Below are 19,771 nucleotides of genomic sequence, written 5' to 3'. Positions count from 1 at the left end.
GGAAATTCCAAAGCTTGGGACTGATGGGGGAGAGATGAACATGAATTGAACAAACAGAGAAGTAATGGCTGAGTGAGAGCTCAGACAGAATAGGATACAGGCAGTTGAGGATTAGATGAGCTGATGTTGATGGAGAATGGATGGCTGGTCATGAGCGCATTGGAATAGTCAAATCTGGAGGTGACCAAGATCTGGATATGAATTTCAGCAGCTGTGTTTTAAAGTCATAGTCATAGGGTTCTACAGCACAAAATGAGGTCATTCGGCCCATTGTGTCGGTGCCGGTCATCAAGCACTTTCTATTCAAATCTATTTTCCAGCATTTGGTCTGTAGCCTTGCATGTTCTAGTGTTTCAAGTGCTCATCTAAATGCTCCTTAAATGTTGTGAGGGTTCCTGCCTCTATCACTCTTTCAGGCAGTGAGTTCAAGATTCCCACCATTTCTGGGTGAAAAAACCTTTCCTCAAATTCCTTCTAAATATCCTGCCCCTTACCTTAAAATCTATACCCCTTAGTTATTGACCCCATTACGAAGGGGAAAGGTTTCTTCCTATCTACCCTATCTATGTCCCTCATCATTTTGTACACCTTGATCAGGACCCCTTCAACCTTCTTTGCTACAAGGAAAACAGTCCCAGCCTAACCAACCTCTCTTAATAACTGAAACGCCCCAGCCCAGACAACGATGAATCTCTCTGCAACCTCTCTAGTGCATTCACATCTTTCCTATAATGTGCTGACCAGAACTGCACACAGTACTCTAGATGTGGCCTTACAGGCGCCATCATAACCTCCCTCCACTTATATTCTATGCCTTGGCTTATAAAGGCTAGTAAGCAAACTTTATGATGGAGGGTGTTTCGGTTTGGAAGGTTGAAATAAAATGGTGAGAATGTGAACACTCGAGTTAACCTAAGGCAGTGGTCATGGAGGGCGATAGAACCGTTACTGAGCGTAGGTTTGATGGTAATCAAATGATGAAAGCTTCAGGAGTCCTAAATTTAACTGGAAGAAACTGTGGATCAATCAAGGCTGGATGTCAGCCAAGCAGTCTGAAAATACAAAAGCAATGAAGTGGTCAAGAGAAGTAATGGAGAGGTAGGGCAGTGTACCATTAGCATACATACAGAAACTAACCTTATGTATTTGGATGATGTTGCCAGATGGGTAGCTTGTCGATTCACAGAATCGTTACAGTGCAGAAGGTGTCTGCATCAGCTCTCTAAATGAGCAATTTGAGAGGGGGAGCAAAGGTAGGTCCTTTGGGGATTGAGGTAGTGCTGGAATGGGAGATAAAGCCATTACCAGAGATGCCTTGGCCACAATGCAAAGCTAAAAATGTTAACAGGCAAGGGCAGTTCCACTAAGTTAGGCTAGGGATGACAAGCATTGTTGGAAGATGATGTGATCATGCTCGACTGCCTGCTTCAAAGGTTCAGCGAGATTGAGGAAGAATTATGCACTATCATGGTCGCAGGCATAGAGGTGGCAATCATGACTTTGATTTCAGCGCTGTGTCAGGAGCCGGAACCTAATTGAAGAAATTTAACCATGAGTTTCAGGAAAGTAGGGCATATATTTGGGAGGCAACAACAGGGACTTTGGAGACGAAACAGAAGTTTAAAGGACAGAGAGGTCAATGGCACTTGAGAAGGGCATGATGATGCCTGATTTGAAAGAGGGGAAGAGAGAGATACATGAGGAGAAGTAACCATTTACACTTACTTTTTTAAATTTATTCATTCACGTGATGGGGGCATTGCTGGCTGGATCAGCATTTATTGCCCATCCCTGAGGGCGTTTAAGAGTCAACCACGTTGCTGTGGATCTAGAGTCACATGTAGGCCAGACCAGGTAAAGATGGTAGATTTCCATCCCTCAAGAACATTAGTGAACCAGATTTGTTTTTACAATTGACAATGATTTCATGATTATCTTTAGTCTTTCAATTCCAGATTTTTATTGAATTCAAATTTCACCATGTGCCATGGTGGGATTTTAACCTGGGTCTCCAGGGTTTTACCTAGGTCGCTGGATTACTAGTCCAGCGACAATACCACTGCCTGCCCTAAAGTAGCTGGGAATGGTGATCAGGATTTTCATGGGAAAGAGTTGAGAGAGCAGGAGGTGGTTCTCATGGAGAAGATATTAGGGAAAATGGTAGAGAATCTAAAGAAAAAATAGGAATCAATGCTCGGGCAACAGGAATCTAGGGGAAGGATTAGCTTGGTGGGTGAGGTGAAAGGGGAGAAACAGCTGAACAGTAGTCTCAATCTCAGTGACAAAGAAATTCATGAACTCCTTGGATCTGTTGGAAGGCAAAGGGGTTTAAAAGGTCTGGCTCTCCAGGATGATCTTGGAGTACTGGGAGTGAGGCCCAATACTGCTTGATGTGGCCCAGCATATCTGTTGATGAATGACTCCAGTGATGAATAGATAATCGGTGGAATTTTACGGCCTCACTCGTCCCGAAACCTTAAAATCCCACCTGAGGTCAACGGACCATCCCATTGTCCATCCCTCACCCGTGGCAGGCGGGACGGTAACATCTCAGTTAATATCTGCAAAAAGAATCTGTGTGTGTGACAGAGATGTTTGTTCTAAAGAGGTATTTCTATTAACAACTTTAAACTGAGCAATGTCATCAATTATTTTGTGAGTACAACAATGGAACACGTTCTCACAACGAGTGGATTGCTTCCTACTGACAGAGATCTTGAATGTTTGTTAAAAATATTAGACACATTTTGCCGTTTTAATTCTTACTATTGAAAGAATGACTGGTGACTGCAAATTAACTCATTTGTAATCAATTCTGCATGTGCCTTTTTTCCCTATTGTATCTCTGACTTTTGCAGATGGATGAACCGATTGGGATTAGCTGCTATTGGATACACACCTGATGATAAGGTGACCAGACCAGATGAAGGTGAGCTTTCAGCATCCTAGATGAGACTAATTGCTATTCCAACAAAGAGAGCTAATTCTTACAGTAATCCTTTGTAATAGGAGCTGAGAAAAGGAGGAACCACTTACGATATGAATAGCTATTAAATATTAAGGTAGACTCAATGGCAATGGGATGCAGAATAAAATCAAATCATTTGTTGCATTCATTGTCTAGGATTTGGTCAAGGTTCATTAAAAAGAATAAGACAAAATGTGTTCCTTTTTGGTTCTACTGTGGGTCCATCCCTTCCTCTGGGTCATCCCTAAGAATTAGCCAATTTATCACCTTTTTTGATCAGATCTTGTCCTTTTTGGAGTTTTGCCCAGGTTACTTACGAACTCTAATGCAATGAACTCTAAATTCTCTTGAATTAAGAAAGACGGACAAGGGAACACTCAATCAGTGCATTTGGAATTCCTCTCTCCACTATTTCAACAGGGGCCACTGCCCATTTATTTTAAATTGGTGACATTAGTCAGGATTTTATTTCATATGTTTGAGGTGAATTTAGAAATCATTACACATGGCCAAATGTTCACTGATAATTGAGGAATTCCTGCACTGATCATTTTTAATCTGGATGAGATTTTCACAGATTGTCCTTTGGATGCGGAAGTGTTAGCGAGGTGGCATTTATTGTCCATCCCTAGTTGCCTTGAAAAGATTACGGACCCCATTTTCACTTGGAGCTTTGAAGAGATTTGAGGAGGTTGATGAGGTAGGGGGAGAGGGGATTTCTAGTGGGAAACCTTGATGTAGGAGTTTCCTGGATGTCCTAAAGGAATTAACAGCAGGACATCTTTGAAGTTTTTTTTTCAGGAGGTTTGCCATCCAACAGCCAGCCAGATGAGGAGGCCAGTTGCTGGCTGGGTGGGATTATGACTGTGGAGCTGATGTCTTGTGAGTCTGACATGATGGTGGGTGGGAGCGTTCAGACATGGAGGTGGGGTTGAACATCATAATTACAAGGCTGGGTATGGACACACTGACATCTATAATTTTAGCGGTAATGAGATTAGGGATGGTAGCCTTTTCATTCAAATATGCAAGCACTGCATTTTTGTAGGGTTCTTCTAATCTTCCAACATAACTTCAATGGATACTCTGGAGAGATGGATGAATGCTGTCAGAGGCTTCATCTGAACTCTGTGGCAATTCCAGGTGACAATGTCAGCTCACAAGGACTGAGCTCTCTAAAAACTCTGTTTTGTAAATTTTAGATTAAATGCTGTTACATGATCAGACATCTGAAAGACATGGCTGAATTTTAACGCAACAACAAGTAGTTTGGGGTCGGGTCAGATCATGAAACATTTAAAATCTCAAACCCAACCCTAAAGTGATCATAACAGAGGTGGAGCAGGAGCAGAGAGTTCATTTGCTCTCTGGAGGCAGCTTGGCAATTTAAATACTTAATAAGATTGGCAGCCCCTGATTTGACAGTTGCTTCTCCCTGTGGCCGAGTGCAGTGGTTACCAACTGCTGTGCCATTGTTTGGATTAAATTCCCTTCAGCCACATTGACCGGGTCTGTGTGGGGTTTGTCTGTGTTCCCAAGGATCTCAGTTTAAATGCTCTCCAGTTTGCTACTGAAGACCAATCTGTGCCAAATCCAATGTAATCACCTCACATCAGCTGCATTTAAAACAAAATGAACTCCATCTGGTAAATGGAACAATAAGTAAATACACAATTGTCCAAATCCTGTCTTTATTCGAACGGATAATGGGACCATCCTAGATCAGGTTAAAGTATGTTTATCTATGACTCTGCTTCGGTTTTCTCAGCTCCCTGAGCTGTGGAGTTCAAATTGTGTTTTGTCTCCTGATGGCATTCATCCACTCATTTGGCGCAACAAAACTAGTCTACCTCCTAGGATATATGTTCTCTATCACTAAAAGTGGCCCAGTCAGTTTGTCATCTATCAGAGGAATTAAGTGAAAATGTTATCTGTATTAATATATACACACTGCCAATTCACACAACAACGGTTTTCATATATAACATGCATTCGACCCCTTTTAAATGCAAACAAATTTTAAATGACAATGGTAGTTATCCAAATGGTGTAATTCTGGGAGAAAATAGTGATTCTTAGATTTGTTTGATTTTCTGTTTTAAATACAGAAATAACATAATTTACCTTTCAATCATTTGATAATGTTTTGATTATTATTAATGAACAGGTGTGCCATAACAGATAAAATGTTGGGAACCACTGACCAGTGGTATAGGTCACTGAACTGGTAATCTACAAATCTGGGACAATGCTCTAGGGTTCCAGTCTCAAATCCCTCCATGGTGGATAGTATATCGTCCTGTGGTAGACATGGGTGAGCTGAAACATTTTCAGGCTCACGCAGTGGGTGACCAACGGGGTCGTCTGACCCAACTGTCTGCCCCTCTCCCGCGGCTTTATTCCTGGCTGGGTGTCCTTGGAAAGAGAGCACGTAGTGTTCACAAACATTGTTGAGGCCTTTCTTACCCGGTGGGCACTGTGGGTTCCCGGTGGGGACCGGCATTATCGACCCTCTTAATCACTTTTTTGTTTGATGTCATAAGTTTTATTTGCGATTTGTTTTTAAGGCAATATTCCTTTAAGGGGCTGTCCCTTTAATTTTCCCTCAGTTTATTTGATTTAGTTTACTTGGTTTTGCACAAAATAGGGTGTAGATTATTGAACTGGTAAACCACAAACTTAGAGCAATACTCTGGGGTTCCAGGTTCGAATCCCACCATGGCAAATGGTTAAATTTGAGTTTGAATTTGAAAATAAACCTGATTTAATAGTAGCTGGCCTTGCGAGACCTGAACAACTGAAGTCTGATGACGATAGCTTCAGGGAAAAGTTAAGTGATTCTCATGCACTGCTATGGGGATGAGAAGCAGCAGGAGTGCTTCTCTTGATGCCCAGCACCCCCTGTCCATTATAATACACCATAATTAGACACCCAAAGTAAGGAATCAGAGCCCCTCTGAAATCAACTCGTATGTCACTCCTTCATCCTGGTGTCATGGAATGGACGCTCACCACTGGTATCGGAACCACCTACTCCAGAGTATTCCCCACCTGACTGAGTGCCAAGCCTATCAATGAGATTGAATTCCAGATGGGGAACCTGGAAAGGAGAAACAAGGCATGTGATGAGGTTAAAACACTGCCCGACCTCTAACAAACAAACCCTTCTGAAATTCACTTTATAATATTGGCACTTAACTTTGTGATTGAGTCTTCCATTTACCCCTGCTAATTGATTTTTCTGGTAATAATGCTGAGAGATATAGATCACTGATACTTTCAGACTCATCAAAGCAGCCCATGATTATGAACTTGTGGGGCGAGATTTAGTGGGCCTATTCACTGTGGGCGCAAATCCCGTTATGGCCGCTAAATCTCTCAAGACGTCCGTAACAGAATTTGGGCCGGTGTGATCTTGATTTGAGTTCTCCTCCCACCCCCTGCCAGTGATGTAATCACGTATTTAAATTAATTTAAATATAATTATATGGTTTTTTTGGGGGCGGCACGGTAGCACAGTGGTTAGCACTGCTGCTTCACAGCTCCAGGGTCCCGGGTTCGATTCCCGGCTCGGGTCACTGTCTGTGTGGAGTTTGCACATTCTCCTCGTGTCTGCGTGGGTTTCCTCCGGGTGCTCCGGTTTCCTCCCACAGTCCAAAGATGTGCGGGTTAGGTTGATTGGCCAGGTTAAAAATTGCCCCTTAGAGTCCTGGGATGCGTAGGTTAGAGGGATTAGCGGGTAAAATATGTGGGGATAGGGCCTGGGTGGGATTGTGGTCGGTGCAGACTCGATGGGCCGAATGGCCTCCTTCTGCACTGTAGGGTTTCTGTGGTTTCTATGGTTTACATTGTAGCATCCGGCCCCATGGAATGCTCCCCCCGGTGGCGTGACATCATGCCGGCATGATTCACTACTGATTTTCAGTAAGATAAACCAGTCGAGATAACCACACTGGGGGTGCGGAGGTGCTTGGGGTCCAAGGATGGGCATTGCCACATGGCACCCTGGCAATCATGATGTGGAGATGCCGGCGTTGGACTGGGGTAAACACAGTAAGATTAATGATTTGGATGAGAATATAGGAGGCATGGTTAGTAAGTTTGCAGATGACACCAAGATTGGTGGCATAGTGGACAGTGAAGAAAGTTAACTCCAATTGCAACAGGATCTTGATCAATTGGGCCAGTGGGCTGACGAATGGCAGATGGAGTTTAATTTAGACAAATGCGAGGTGATACATATTGGTAGATTGAACCAGGGTAGGACTTACTCAGTTAATGGTAGGGCGTTGGGGAGAGTTACAGAACAAAGAGATCTAGGGGTACATGTTCATAGCTCCTTGAAAGTGGAGTCACAGGTGGACAGAGTGGTGAAGAAGGCATTCAGTATGCTTGGTTTCATCGGTCAGAACATTGAATACAGGAGTTGGAATGTCTTGTTGAACTTGTACAAGACATTGGTAAAGCCACACTTGGAATACTCTGTGCAATTTTGGTCACCCTATTAGAGAAAGGATATTATGAAACTAGAAAGAGTGCAGAAAAGATTTACTAGAATGCCACCAGGACTTGATGGATTGAGTTGTAAGGAGAGGCTGGATAGACTGGGACTTTTTTCTCTGGAGCGTCGGAGGCTGAGGGATGACCTTATAGAGGTCTATAAAATAATGAGGGGCACAAATCAGCTGGATAGTCAATATCTTTTCCCAAAGGTAGGGGAGTCTAAAACTAGAGGGCATAGGTTTAAGGTGAGAGGGGAGAGATACAAAAGTGTCCAGAGGGGCAATTTTTTCACACAGAGGGTGGTGAGTATCTGGAACAGGCTTCCAGAAGTAGTAGTAGAGGTGGGTACAATTTTGTCTTTTAAAAAGCATTTAGATAGTTACATGGGTACGATGGACATAGAGGGATATGGGCCAAATGTGGGCAATTGAGATTAGCTGAGGGGTTTTAAAAAAAAAAGGGTGGCATGGACAAGTTGGGCCGAAGGGCCTGTTTCCATGCTGTAAACCTCTAAGACTCTATGACAAAGTCTTACAACACCAGGTTAAAGTCCAACAGGTTTATTTGGTAGCACAAGCCACTAGCTTTCGGAGCGCTGCTCCTTCATCAGGTAAGTGGGAGTTCTGTTCACAAACAGAGCATATAAAGACACAAACTCAATTTACAAAATAATGGTTGGAATGCGAGTCTTTACAGGCAATCAAGTCTTAAAGGTACAGACAATGTGAATGGAGAGAGGGTTAAGCACAGGTTAAAGAGATGTGTATTGTCTCCAGCGAGACAGTTAGTGAGATTTTGCAAGCCCAGGCAAGTCGTGGGGGTTACAGATAGTGTAACATGAACTCAAGATCCCCTTTGAGGCCGTCCTCATGTGTGCCAAACTTGGCTATCAGTCTCTGCTCCGCGACTCTGCGTTGTGTGTCGTGAAGGCTGCCTTGGAGAATGCTTACCCGAAGATCAGAGGCCGAATGCCCGTGACCGCTGAAGTGTTCCCCAACAGGAAGAGAACACTCCTGCCTGGTGATTGTCGAGCAGTGTTTATTCATCTGTTGTCGTAACGTCTGCATGGTCTCCCTAATGTACCATGCCTCGGGACATCCTTTCCTGCAGCGTATCAGATAGACAACGTTGGCCAAGTTGCAAGTATATGTAGCGTGTACCTGGTGGATGGTGTTCTCACGTGAGATGATGGCATCCGTGTTGATGATCCGGCACGTCTTGCAGAGGTTGCTGTGGCAGGGTTGTGTGGTGCCGTGGTCACTGTTCTCCTGAAGGCTGGGTAGTTTGCTGCGGACAATCGTCTGTTTGAGGTTGTGCGGTTGTTTCAAGGCAAGCAGGGGGGTGTGGGGATGGCCTTGGCAAGATATTCGTCTTCATCAATGACATGTTGAAGGCTCCAGAGAAGATGTCGTAGCTTCTCCGCTCCAGGGAAGTACTGGACGACGAAGGGTACTCTGTCTGCTGTGTCCCGTGTTTGTCTTCTGAGGAGGTCGCTGCAGTTTTTCGCTGTGGTGCATCAGAACTGTCGATCGATGAGTCGTGCGCCATATCCTGTTCTCTGACCACAGATGGCTTTATAAGGCCAGAACAGGATATGGCGCTCGACTCATTGATCGACAGTTCCGAAGCGCCACAGCGAACAACCGCACCGACCTCCTCAGAAAACAAACACGGGACACGGCGGACAGAGTACCCTTCGTCGTCCAGTACTTCCACGGAGCGGAGAAGCTACGACATCTTCTCCGGAGCCTTCAACGTGTCAGTGATGAAGATGGACATCTCGCCAAGGCCCTCCCCACACCCCCACTTCTTGCCTTCAAACAACCGCACAACCTCAAACAGACCATTGTCCACAGCTAACTACCCAGCCTTCAGGAGAACAGTGACCACGACACCACACAACCCTGCCACAGCAACCTCTGCAAGACGTGCCGGATCATCGACATGGATGCCATCATCTTACGTGAGAACACCATCCACCAGGTACATGGTACATACACTTGCAACTCGGCCAACGTTGTCTACCTGATACGCTGCAGGAAAGGATGTCCCGAGGCATGGTACATTGGAGAGACCATGCAGACGCTACGACAACGGATGAATGAACACCGCTCGACAATCACCAGGCAAAGGTGTTCTCTTCCTGTTGGGGAACACTTCAGCGGTCACGGGCATTCGGCCTCTGATCTTTGGGTAAGCGTTCTCCAAGGCGGCCTGCATGACACATGACAACGCAGAATCGCTGAGCAGAGACTGTTAGCAAAGTTCCGCACACGAGGACGGCCTCAACCGGGATCTTGGGTTCATGTCACACTATCTGTAACCCCCGTGACTTGCCTGGGCTTGCAAAATCTCACTAACTGTCCTGGCTGGAGACAATACACATCTCTTTAACCTGTGCTTAACCCTCTCTCCACTCACATTGTCTGTACCTTTAAGACTTGATTGCCTGTAAAGACTCGCATTCCAACCATTATTTTGTAAATTGAGTTTGTGTCTTTATATGCCCTGTTTGTGAACAGAACTCCCACTTACCTGATGAAGGAGCAGCGCTCCGAAAGCTAGTGGCTTGTGCTACCAAATAAACCTGTTGGACTTTAACCTGGTGTTGTGAGACTTCCTACTGTGTTTACCCTGGCAATGCCAGGGGTCACTGAGGTTGGCAGTGCCGGGGAGCGGGGTTCCCCTCCTCTGTTGGAGGGAGGGGGTGTTTCCCTTATGTGTGGTGGTGGGGGAGAGGGGTATATGCCGATAACAGCACAGGAGCAAGGCGAATGCGCCCCGATACGCCTGTGGTGGGGGTTCACCCCAAGCTTGTGGGTGGGGGAGGGGTCACCCATGGTTGTGGAAAAATGGGAGGGAGTCTATTATTTTCACAGATTGGGGCGCCGTTTAAAAGTGAGCCCCTGATCTTTGTGGAGCTGGCCTTGCTGGCTTTATAAGGCCAGAGTGATGGTACAAACCATGCCCCTGATTTTTTTTGACTGTGTCAGGAGGTCTGGTGAGAAATTCCAGCTGTGTTTCTGGAGAGAAATGCACCAGTTTTCAGTCAGAACCTAACACTGTGCCATTTTTTTGGAAAATTCTGCCCTGTGGTTCAGCGTTGTGAGACCAGTACAATAATGATGATGCTAATGTGTACCCACTCCACCTGCTCATTATTTGTTGCCTTTGACAAATGTAACCCTGAGGTTGCAGAGTTGGGAAGCTGTGCCATTCCTCCACCCTCTACCTGTTCTTGCCATCCAGTTCATAGAAAATAGGAGAATGTGGCTAGGAAGTTGCGGTTATAGCAGTATCCATAGTGCCAGCAAAAGGGCTTTATCAAATCCATAGGATTTATATTCCTTCCCACTTACTGTTGGAGGAATTCTGAACAAAATTCTCAGCAGCTTACATTTAAATTAGTAAATGCGTCTCATTCTGTCACAGTGACAGAAACAGATTGCCAGTGGGAGCAGGAAGATATGGTCAAAGAGAATAGCTTTGCATGACATTCCTCTGTCTGCTGTTTCAACAGAAGTGTTAATCATCTTACTTTAAAATAGCCGAAAGCCTCCACTAAAATAGCAAAGGGAGGAGTGTTGTATAAATATGTTAAACATTCATGTCAACCATCATTTCGGGTCTATAGTTTTCACAGAACTAACTAGTATACTGGTTTTCTCCCCTTCCTATGGAACCCATTATTCATGATAACTATGATAGTGTCATCCATCAACATTATACTAGATCCACAAGCCAGAGTCACAAGTTCATAATCTAGCGTGGCAAATTGTAAAATTGAATGATACCAAAAATCACTGGTTCATGGATGAGCTTCAGGGACGGATGTTTACTTGGTTTGGTCTGCAGGTGACTCTAATCCCACATTATCTGATTGACTCAAGTCCCTTTGAAGTTGTCTTGCAAGCCACTTGTTTGTACATAGATCCACCACTAATTATTATGGATTTCCCAGCAATGCCTATATCCCAAAAGTGAATTTAGAATAAATTTGCGGGCTAACATTATTTGCATACAATTCTGTGAGCCACCCTCAAACATGTCAATGATCATTGTGTTGACAATAAGTTGAATAACACTGCTGAATAACAATGTCAAAATGCAGTCAGGAGCAGAGAAATGTGGTGATTTCTGATCACTGAACCTGGTGAAAACCTCATTAGGAATGTGCTTCTTAAACATGAGCTCTCTGTCAAGGCATACAATTAGAAGACTTAAGCCACAAAGATGAAAATGTTAACAGTTCACCTTTAGGATATCCCATGAAAATCTTTCCTTTAAGCTTAATATTCAGAAAAGCTACTGAAATTTCAAACAACAGGATCGAGCACTATTAGAAAAAATGTATTGGACTGCAGGCAAAATACTGTGATGATGCATGATGAATTATATAACCCATTCCAGCCTAAAGCAGGCAATCATGGGCCCATGTGTGTACCATGTCCAAAGGAGATTTCTTAACTGAATTTAAAGGGCAACTGAATCTAAATTATGACTTTATGAGCAGAACGGTCACTTAGCGTTCCAGTCATTGTTCCTGATTTTCAACAGCTGGGTCATGCTGCTGAGGCTTCTTGAGCTCCTGTAAACAGCAATAGGAAAATTAGCTCCAGCATGATTTTGTCTTCCTACACAGAGCTAATGACACAGCTGTAGGCAGGAAGATCCAGTCCTGAAACCAGAAATATCTCCTCCATTTTCTTTCACACTTTGCCTTAAATTCCTATCAATTGAAATATATTCAAACTGTCTCCATAAACCTTGATTTTCCTTGGCATAGGCAAGGTAGCTTAACATCTGTCATCGGGAAAACATTAAAAACTATTATTAAAGATGTAATAGCAGGGCACTTAGACAAATTCAAGGTATTCAGGCATAGTCAGCATGGTTTTGAAAGAAGGGAAATCATATTTAACCAATTTATTGGAGGAATCTAGATGTCCTCGTGCATAAATCACAAAAGGTTAATATGCAGGTACAGAAAATAATTAGGAAAGCTAATAGAATGTTGCGTTGAATATAAAAGTAGAGAAGTTATGCTTCAGTTATACAGGGCATTGGTGAAAATCCATCTGGAGTACTATGTACAATACTGGTCTCCTTATTAAAGGAAGGATATAAATGCTTTGGAAGCTGTCCACAGAAAGTTTACTAAACTGATATCTGGAATGGGCAGGTTGCCTTATGAGGGAAGGTTGGATGGGCTAGGTTTGTTTCCGCTGGAGTTTAGAAGAGTAAGAGACGACTTGATCGAAACATGTAAGATCCTGAGGGGTCTTGACAGGGTAGATGTGGAAAGGATGTTTCTTGTAGGAGAATCTAGATCTAGGGATCACTGTTTAAAAATAAGAAATCACCCATTTAAGATAAAGATGAGATTTTTTTCTCTAAGAGGGTCGAGATTCTTTGGAACTCTCTTCCTCAAAAAGCAGTGGAAGCAGACTCTTTGAATATTTTCAAGGCAGAGCTAGATAAAATTTTAATAAGCAAGTGGCTGCAAGGTTATTGGGAGTAGGGGGGAATATGGAGTTGAAGTTTCATTCAGATCAGCCGTGATTTTGTTAAATGGTGGAACAGGCTTGATGGGCCAAGCGGCTTACTCCTGCTCCTAATTCCTATGGTCATATGTATGTTTATATTATTCATAAAATTAGCCTTCCTAGCATTTGAATAACCACAATCAGTGTTATTTCCAATGTCAATTCTAATATGAGGGTAGAAGTAGAGGAGCCATCACAGGATTTCCTCTGCCATTTATGTGATTGAATTGTCTGTGTGTTCTTTCTAAACAATTTAACTGTTCAGTTATACGAATTTTACCCTGGAGTCACTAGTGCAGACCAAAGTCACTCTCTCTACATGGGAGGTTGTTCGAATAAAATTAAAATGTAAAATGTATATACAAAGACCTTTTGAATAAGCATTTATATTGGAACAAGTCCTGCACTATTTAAATGGCAAATTCACACTCAGTAGAGAGCGCTTCCAGTGGGTAATAATTAGGTTTTCTGAACTAACTTCCTAAATAAAGACTTATAAACACATTGACAAATCTTGGACATTGTGTGTAAAGGATTAAATGTTTATTTGATTATGCAACCCTAGTTGGTCAGCTGGGGAGGAACTGTACCTCTAGTTGCACTTGATTAAATAACAGAAGGCATAATTTATCTTTTTACTGAATGATCATGAATGACCCAGGAACAAATCACTCTTCAAGATTGCAGCTTGGATATATACAGGGATGGGTTACGTAGATCGGGGTGACAGGGACGTGATTGTGGAATGAGGAGTTTCAGTCAGGAAAGGCTAGGATTTGGGTTTCCCCACATGCTGTGGAGTTCTGCAGTTTTAACTATACAGCAGGCATCTTTTGACCTTGATAGGTTCCCCAGCCAGAAGTCAGCCTGATTGCTTGGCTTAGCTTCCAATCTGGTGAGGAGCAGGCATAGGCCAAGGAAGGTCCCATCCTGAACTTGTGTCGTCCCCTAAACACAGGGACAGTCCTTTGTACGGAGGTGGGGAGCTTGGAGGGCCTGGGGGCAAGACTCCTACACGTCCTAGACCACAAGTAGTACTTGCTCCTCGAAACTGCCCTCTCTTCAGGCCTTGGAAACTGCACTTGACATGGTGAAGCAGGTTAAATCAGTGGGTATCAGTTTCATTGAAGTAATTCAAATGTCTATTTCTTATCCCACCTCCCTTGAGGTCTGCAGGTTGAAGTCAGCTTTCCCATGTGGTTAGAATTCCTCCTAATTTAACTACACCCAACCCCACTTGCTTACCCATGTTAAGGTTACCCCTTGTGTTTGTGGCACGTGTTTCTGTCATCATTTATAATAATGCATTTTTATTCCCCTTCAGATTACTGGAGTGAAAGTGATCAAGAGGATGCTAACGATTCCTTAACTGTAAAGGCAGAGGGCCCTTCATCGATGTGTGACACATATCCCCGGACGCCATCAGTAAGTATCAAATTGTGGCCTTGTCATTTATATTTGCAGTATTTGTGAGCACTACACTGGATCGTCTTGGATTGGGGTTTGAACCCACAACTTTCTGACGAGAGTGCTACCAACTGAATCACGACAGAAAACCTGAAAAGTCCGGCATGATCTAATTTTATTTAAATGAGTTGAAGTTTCTCCTGAAATAGCAGGTTTAGGACTTGGCAAAAGAAAGAGAAGGAGATTTTAATTGGACACAGGGAGTTATGATCTGAAATTTGCTGCCTGAAAGCAAATTCAACGATATCTTCCAAAAGGAATAAGGAATTTGGATATATACTTTCAAGGAAATGTGCAAGGCAATGGAGAAGGGTCAGAGAGTGAGATCGAGTGGATAGCTCTTTCAAAGAGTCAGCACAGGTGTCATGGACCAAATGGCCTCCCTCAATAATTTAGTATGCTATGATTCATGCAACAAAAAGGGAAATCTGCACTTATGTTGTACGTTTAGCATAGTAAAACATCTTAAAGTGCTTCATTGGTGTGATTGACAAACAAAATTTGCCACCAAGTCAAATAAGGAGATATCAGGACAGGCGTCATAAAGCTTGGTGAAAGAGGTAAGTTTGAAGGAACAACTTAAAGGAGGAGAGATAAGTAGAGAGGTGAAAAGGCATACGGATGGAATTCCAGAGCTACCAATGTGCAGATGAGTAAATCAGGAATGTACAGAAGACTAGAGTCAGAGGAGAGCAGAAATCCGAGGGTTAAGGGGGCAGAGGTTAAGACTGGGAAATATTAGCTACCCATTTGTTAATATCACAAATAGCAATTTTCAGTCTTATATTTATAAAAAATACAGATAGCTACTGCTGATTATTATTCTAACTACAGATTAATTGCTTATATCTCTATTCTATAGGTTAATTCATCAAGTCCGTTCCCAGAATCAAAGCACGGACGACATTTCTCAAGTGAGTCAACGTACTCGCATTCATCTGCTGAAGACTCACGACATGATGCATCAGGAAGTACCCATTCATCCGGTTGTAGATCTTCATACAGAGAGAGGCGGTCGTGGCAGGACCTGATTGAAACCCCTCTAACCAGTTCAGGGTTGCACTTCCTGCAGACTGTGCCTCTGGAAACGGATTATATCCCTGGCAGAACAGGCCTAATGTCACCTGAAAGAAGACGGCAGGCAACGCTGCCTGTTCAGAGACGCCATAACCATGACCGCGATGGGCCTTTTCCACTGGTGGAGTGTGAACGGGGACCTGGGTCTCACAGTAGAGGATGTAAACAACGCAGCCAGAGCCTCCCAAGGAATAGGGAAGCAAGAATAAAAGGGCACGTGCTCCCTCCCGGACTTGCTGAGGAGCGATCCGAGGATGATGAGATACAATGTATCAAGCAAAATGGTGCAAATAAACAAGGTTGGTATAAGCAATGTTTCTCATATAGAACATAACATTTTTGGATGGAGTGATCAGAGAGTATTGTACATGATTGGAATTTATTTTATTGAAGAACTTGCTTTTCTGATATCATCTTTCATGTTCTCAAGATACCTCAAAGCAGTTCATAGGCAATGAATTGCTTTTATAGTGTGTCATTATTGTTGTATAGACTAAAGTATCAGCACCATTGCCCTCAGCTTGGCCCCACAAGCAGCAGATGAGATAATTGGTCAGTTAGGCAATTTCAATCCTTTCGGTTGAGGAAGAAATGATGGACAAAAGACCAAATGATCTCTCCGCTCTTCTTCCAGTAACCACCTGACCAAGCAGTCTGGAATCAACGTCTTATCCAAATGATAACATTGGAGCGCCCTCCTCAGCACTGTACTGAAGCATCAGTCTAGAATGTCTCCTGAAGTATGTTGCTCTATTACTTAAGCCCTTGGTCTTCTGTCTCAGAGAGCACCATTACTCAGCCAAGTCTGACACTAGAAACAACTCAAAAATCAGCAAAGACCAAATCAGATGGGATTTTCTTCACGTATGAAATCAAATCAAATCAGCTTATCACTGAGTATGTGATTAATACAGGCAACCTCACTGTCTTAGAAATCAATGCTGGAATTTTCCAGCTGCTCTCACCAGCAGGATCTTCCAGTCCCGCCAATGGCAGACCCTCACAGCAGGTTTCCCAACGGCGAGGGGTGCATTCAACAAGAAACCCCATTGACAACAGCGGGTTGCACAGAAATATCCACCCCTAGAAACAAACTCTTAAAAATCAAGAAATTTTATATAAATATCTTGAGTTACAAATTTTTTCAAACATAAACCAGTACAGATTGACAGTTGCTTTATGACCTATTTAATCTCTAACAGTTCAAAGCTCTTTACCAAAGCTATATTACTGCTTCTGAAAATGCTTTATAAAAACCTTTCAAACTTTCTACTTGCTGTTCCCGTACATTATAAAGATCAAGCTGTCCTTCCACCACAGATAGTATTGGCTGTCTCCTTACGGTACGAAACCTATCCAAATTTAACACATTAATACATTGAAAATATATTTATCGAGTGTAGATTTGAGGTATTCAAAATATGACCGAAACAGTTATGCAAGTATAAAAATGTGAATAATGACTGGCAGATAAAGACTCTCTGTAGTAGTTGTTTCCCCAGCTTCTTAGCCAGTAGCTCAAGTTAAACTACAGGACATGCTGGCCGTGGAAGGAATGTCCATGGTGTGCTTCGACAGATCATCAGCCAGCTAATTCTTTCAACACTTCTTCACTATTCTCCAAAGGGGAAAAACAGACCTGTACAACATGAAGGTTTCAATGATTAGTTGAAACCATTATTTTCACTGACAATACCTTGAAACTATTTAATCTAACAAATGGCCCAGTATAATAAGAGATACTGAGTGAACAGTTCAGTGCCAATAGACAACAATTCGTCATTCAATAGTACTTCTTAAATGCAGACATCTCAAAGTGCTTCACATTGAGAAGGTAAAACGGTAGATACTAAGCAGGAGAGGGAAGTTTAAAAATAGAGACTCGGTTAGGAAAAGAAAAGCACAAAAGAAAAGTGCTTTTGGGAGGTTGTTTTGAAAGCAGAACCTAGCGAGACAGAATAAAGAGAGCTTGTACTGACCTAAAGTGGTGGCTCTACGAAGAGCCATCATATAGTACAGAAGCATAAAACAGTAAGAAGTTCAGTGTTAGAGGACTAGAGAGGGCATGCAGGAGTTTAAAAATTAGGCCAAAACTTTAAGTAAACTCCTAGGATTTCCATTCTGCCCAAGCCATGAGAGAGAAAGGCAGCCTGAGCACCATAGCAGCCAACACCTCACGATGTGCCCCGCCCCGCCCCCACACCAAGACTACAACCATTCTCCTCATGGGATACTTATATCCTTATAAGTGAAAAGTGACATTTGGGCAGTAAGGATCTGAGTGCAAATAAAATGAAGCCTGCAGCAGTTTCAGGGTCTTGCAGAGCCTGCGGTCTGGCTGTAACCAAGATGCCAATCAGAAGATTGAGAGTCAGCAACCCAGTCCCAACCCAGCTCCCTGAGCAAATGTCCACATTAAAGACCTCTTGTGAAGCCACAAATTAGGCTGAACTTGACTAAGAAATCATGTCACTGGCAATCAGTTCACAAGAGTTGGTATATCTGTTTCTCTTGGACACTATTTACTGGCTGCTCTACTAGCTCCAGTGTTTTGCATCTCACCTTACTTCAGAAATGAATCAATTTCAGCTGTAAAATCCCTTTAATAATAATAAAGAATTTTGACCTTTGGTCAGTAAAGGAAGTAACCTATCAGGTCCTGGGTGAAATTTAGCTCTGGAATAAAGATATAGACAGTAAGAGTTTTAACAACATCAGGTTAAAGGACCTGGTGTTGTTAAAACTCTTACTGTGTTTACCCCAGTCCAACACCGGCATCTCCACATCACAAAGATATGGAAACAGGATCAATATTTATTTGTACAGTACACATTGTTCAACCACCAAATGCAATTCAAAGCAGCCGTTATACAGAGCTGTACATGTCCCAGCTCAGCTTTTCAATGATGCTTAAAAATTGACACATCTGTTCTGATGATGCAACCTTCCACGCCAGTGGTTCTGAGAAGTCTTCTTTTTCTCTCAACCAATGATTTCACTGCCCCTCACCATTTTACAGAGCCGTCAAACGTATCCTTCACATTTTATACATTTCTGCTCTCATCCATCCCCTTGTTCCTCACCTTCCACTCCACCAGCCTTCATATTCAATGGCTCATTTTCTGCCACCTCCAGCATGATGCCACCACTAAACACAACTCCTGCCCCCACCCCTTTCATCACTCCAAAGGGACCATTCCCTCTGTACTACCTTGGTCCCAGCCTCCATCACCCCATTCGTCCCCTTCCCATCTCCATGCAAACGTAGGAGAGGTAACATTGCCCCTTTACCTCCTCACCCCTCCCTGCCCAAGATCCCAAACATTCCTTCCAGGTGAAGCAGTGATGAACTTGTAATTCTTTCAATTTAATCTAGTGTATTTGCATTTCACAACATGGCGTCCTCTATATTGGGAAGACCAAACACATTAGGTGACAGCTTTACAGAACACTTTCACTGAAGTCTGCAAGCAACCTTAAGCATCCGATGGCCTGTTATTTAATTCTCCACCTTGCTCTCACACTGACATCTCCGTCTTTGGTCTGCTGCACTGTTCCAGTGAAGCTCAATGTAAGCTTGAGAAACAGCACCACAGCCTTCTGGACTCAACACTGAGTTCAACAATTTCAGACTGTAAACGCTGCTCCTTTTGTTTCCTTTTCTTTGTATGTTCTGGCTTTCTCTTATTTTTGTTTCCTGACTACAGCACACTACTTTTTTCTTGCCCCATCACCATTCCTCTTGGCCATTTTTCCTGTCGTTGACTATCACAAACCTTCCTTTTGTCTTTATGTCATGCACTCTATGCTGAAAGCCTATTAAACCTCTAACTTTTTCCAATTCTGATGAAAGGTGATCAACATGAAACAATGGGCTGGATTTTCATGGAGTCGCGGAGACTCTGGAAGAGAATGGCAGCTAGAACCAAATTCCAGGATTCACTACCCCATGCCCAGATTTCTGGTTTTCAGGAGTGCCTATTAAAGGTGCGGCTTTGTTTGGGTCACAAGGCCACACTCTGCACTCTTGACCTGACTTGCTCAATTGCAGGGATAGGAATGCACTAGACCTTGCAATTTTCAGGCAGTTAAACCAACTGTTCAAAGGTTCATTGTCCACAGCTCCTCAGAGGTGGTGTGAACCTGCATGAGGGAAACATTTTGTAAGTTAAGTTAAAAATGACCTCCTCGTGCCCCTGCATGCCATGGT

At 43.1% G+C, this 19,771-nt stretch overlaps 1 protein-coding gene and 1 long non-coding RNA gene across 2 annotated transcripts in view; one reads left to right on the top strand and one right to left on the bottom strand.

The window, feature by feature from the left end:
• The window catches only part of LOC144492821 (uncharacterized), a 105,748-nt gene that overhangs the window by 19,570 nt on the left and 66,407 nt on the right, over nt 1-19,771 (bottom strand). The window lies entirely within an intron of this gene.
• The window catches only part of LOC144492818 (connector enhancer of kinase suppressor of ras 2), a 751,457-nt gene that overhangs the window by 699,378 nt on the left and 32,308 nt on the right, over nt 1-19,771 (top strand). Inside the window, exons 21-23 of the mRNA XM_078211295.1 lie at nt 2,859-2,929; nt 14,342-14,442; nt 15,347-15,860. Of these exons, the coding sequence (XP_078067421.1) occupies nt 2,859-2,929; nt 14,342-14,442; nt 15,347-15,860 (686 nt within the window). The remainder of the gene's footprint in view (nt 1-2,858; nt 2,930-14,341; nt 14,443-15,346; nt 15,861-19,771) is intronic.

This window comes from Mustelus asterias, chromosome 4, assembly GCF_964213995.1.
Source record: "Mustelus asterias chromosome 4, sMusAst1.hap1.1, whole genome shotgun sequence".
In the NCBI taxonomy this organism is placed as follows: Eukaryota; Metazoa; Chordata; class Chondrichthyes; order Carcharhiniformes; family Triakidae; genus Mustelus; species Mustelus asterias.
The sequence above is the reverse complement of the archived record's forward strand: the minus strand, read 5'-3'. Positions and strand labels throughout refer to the sequence as shown.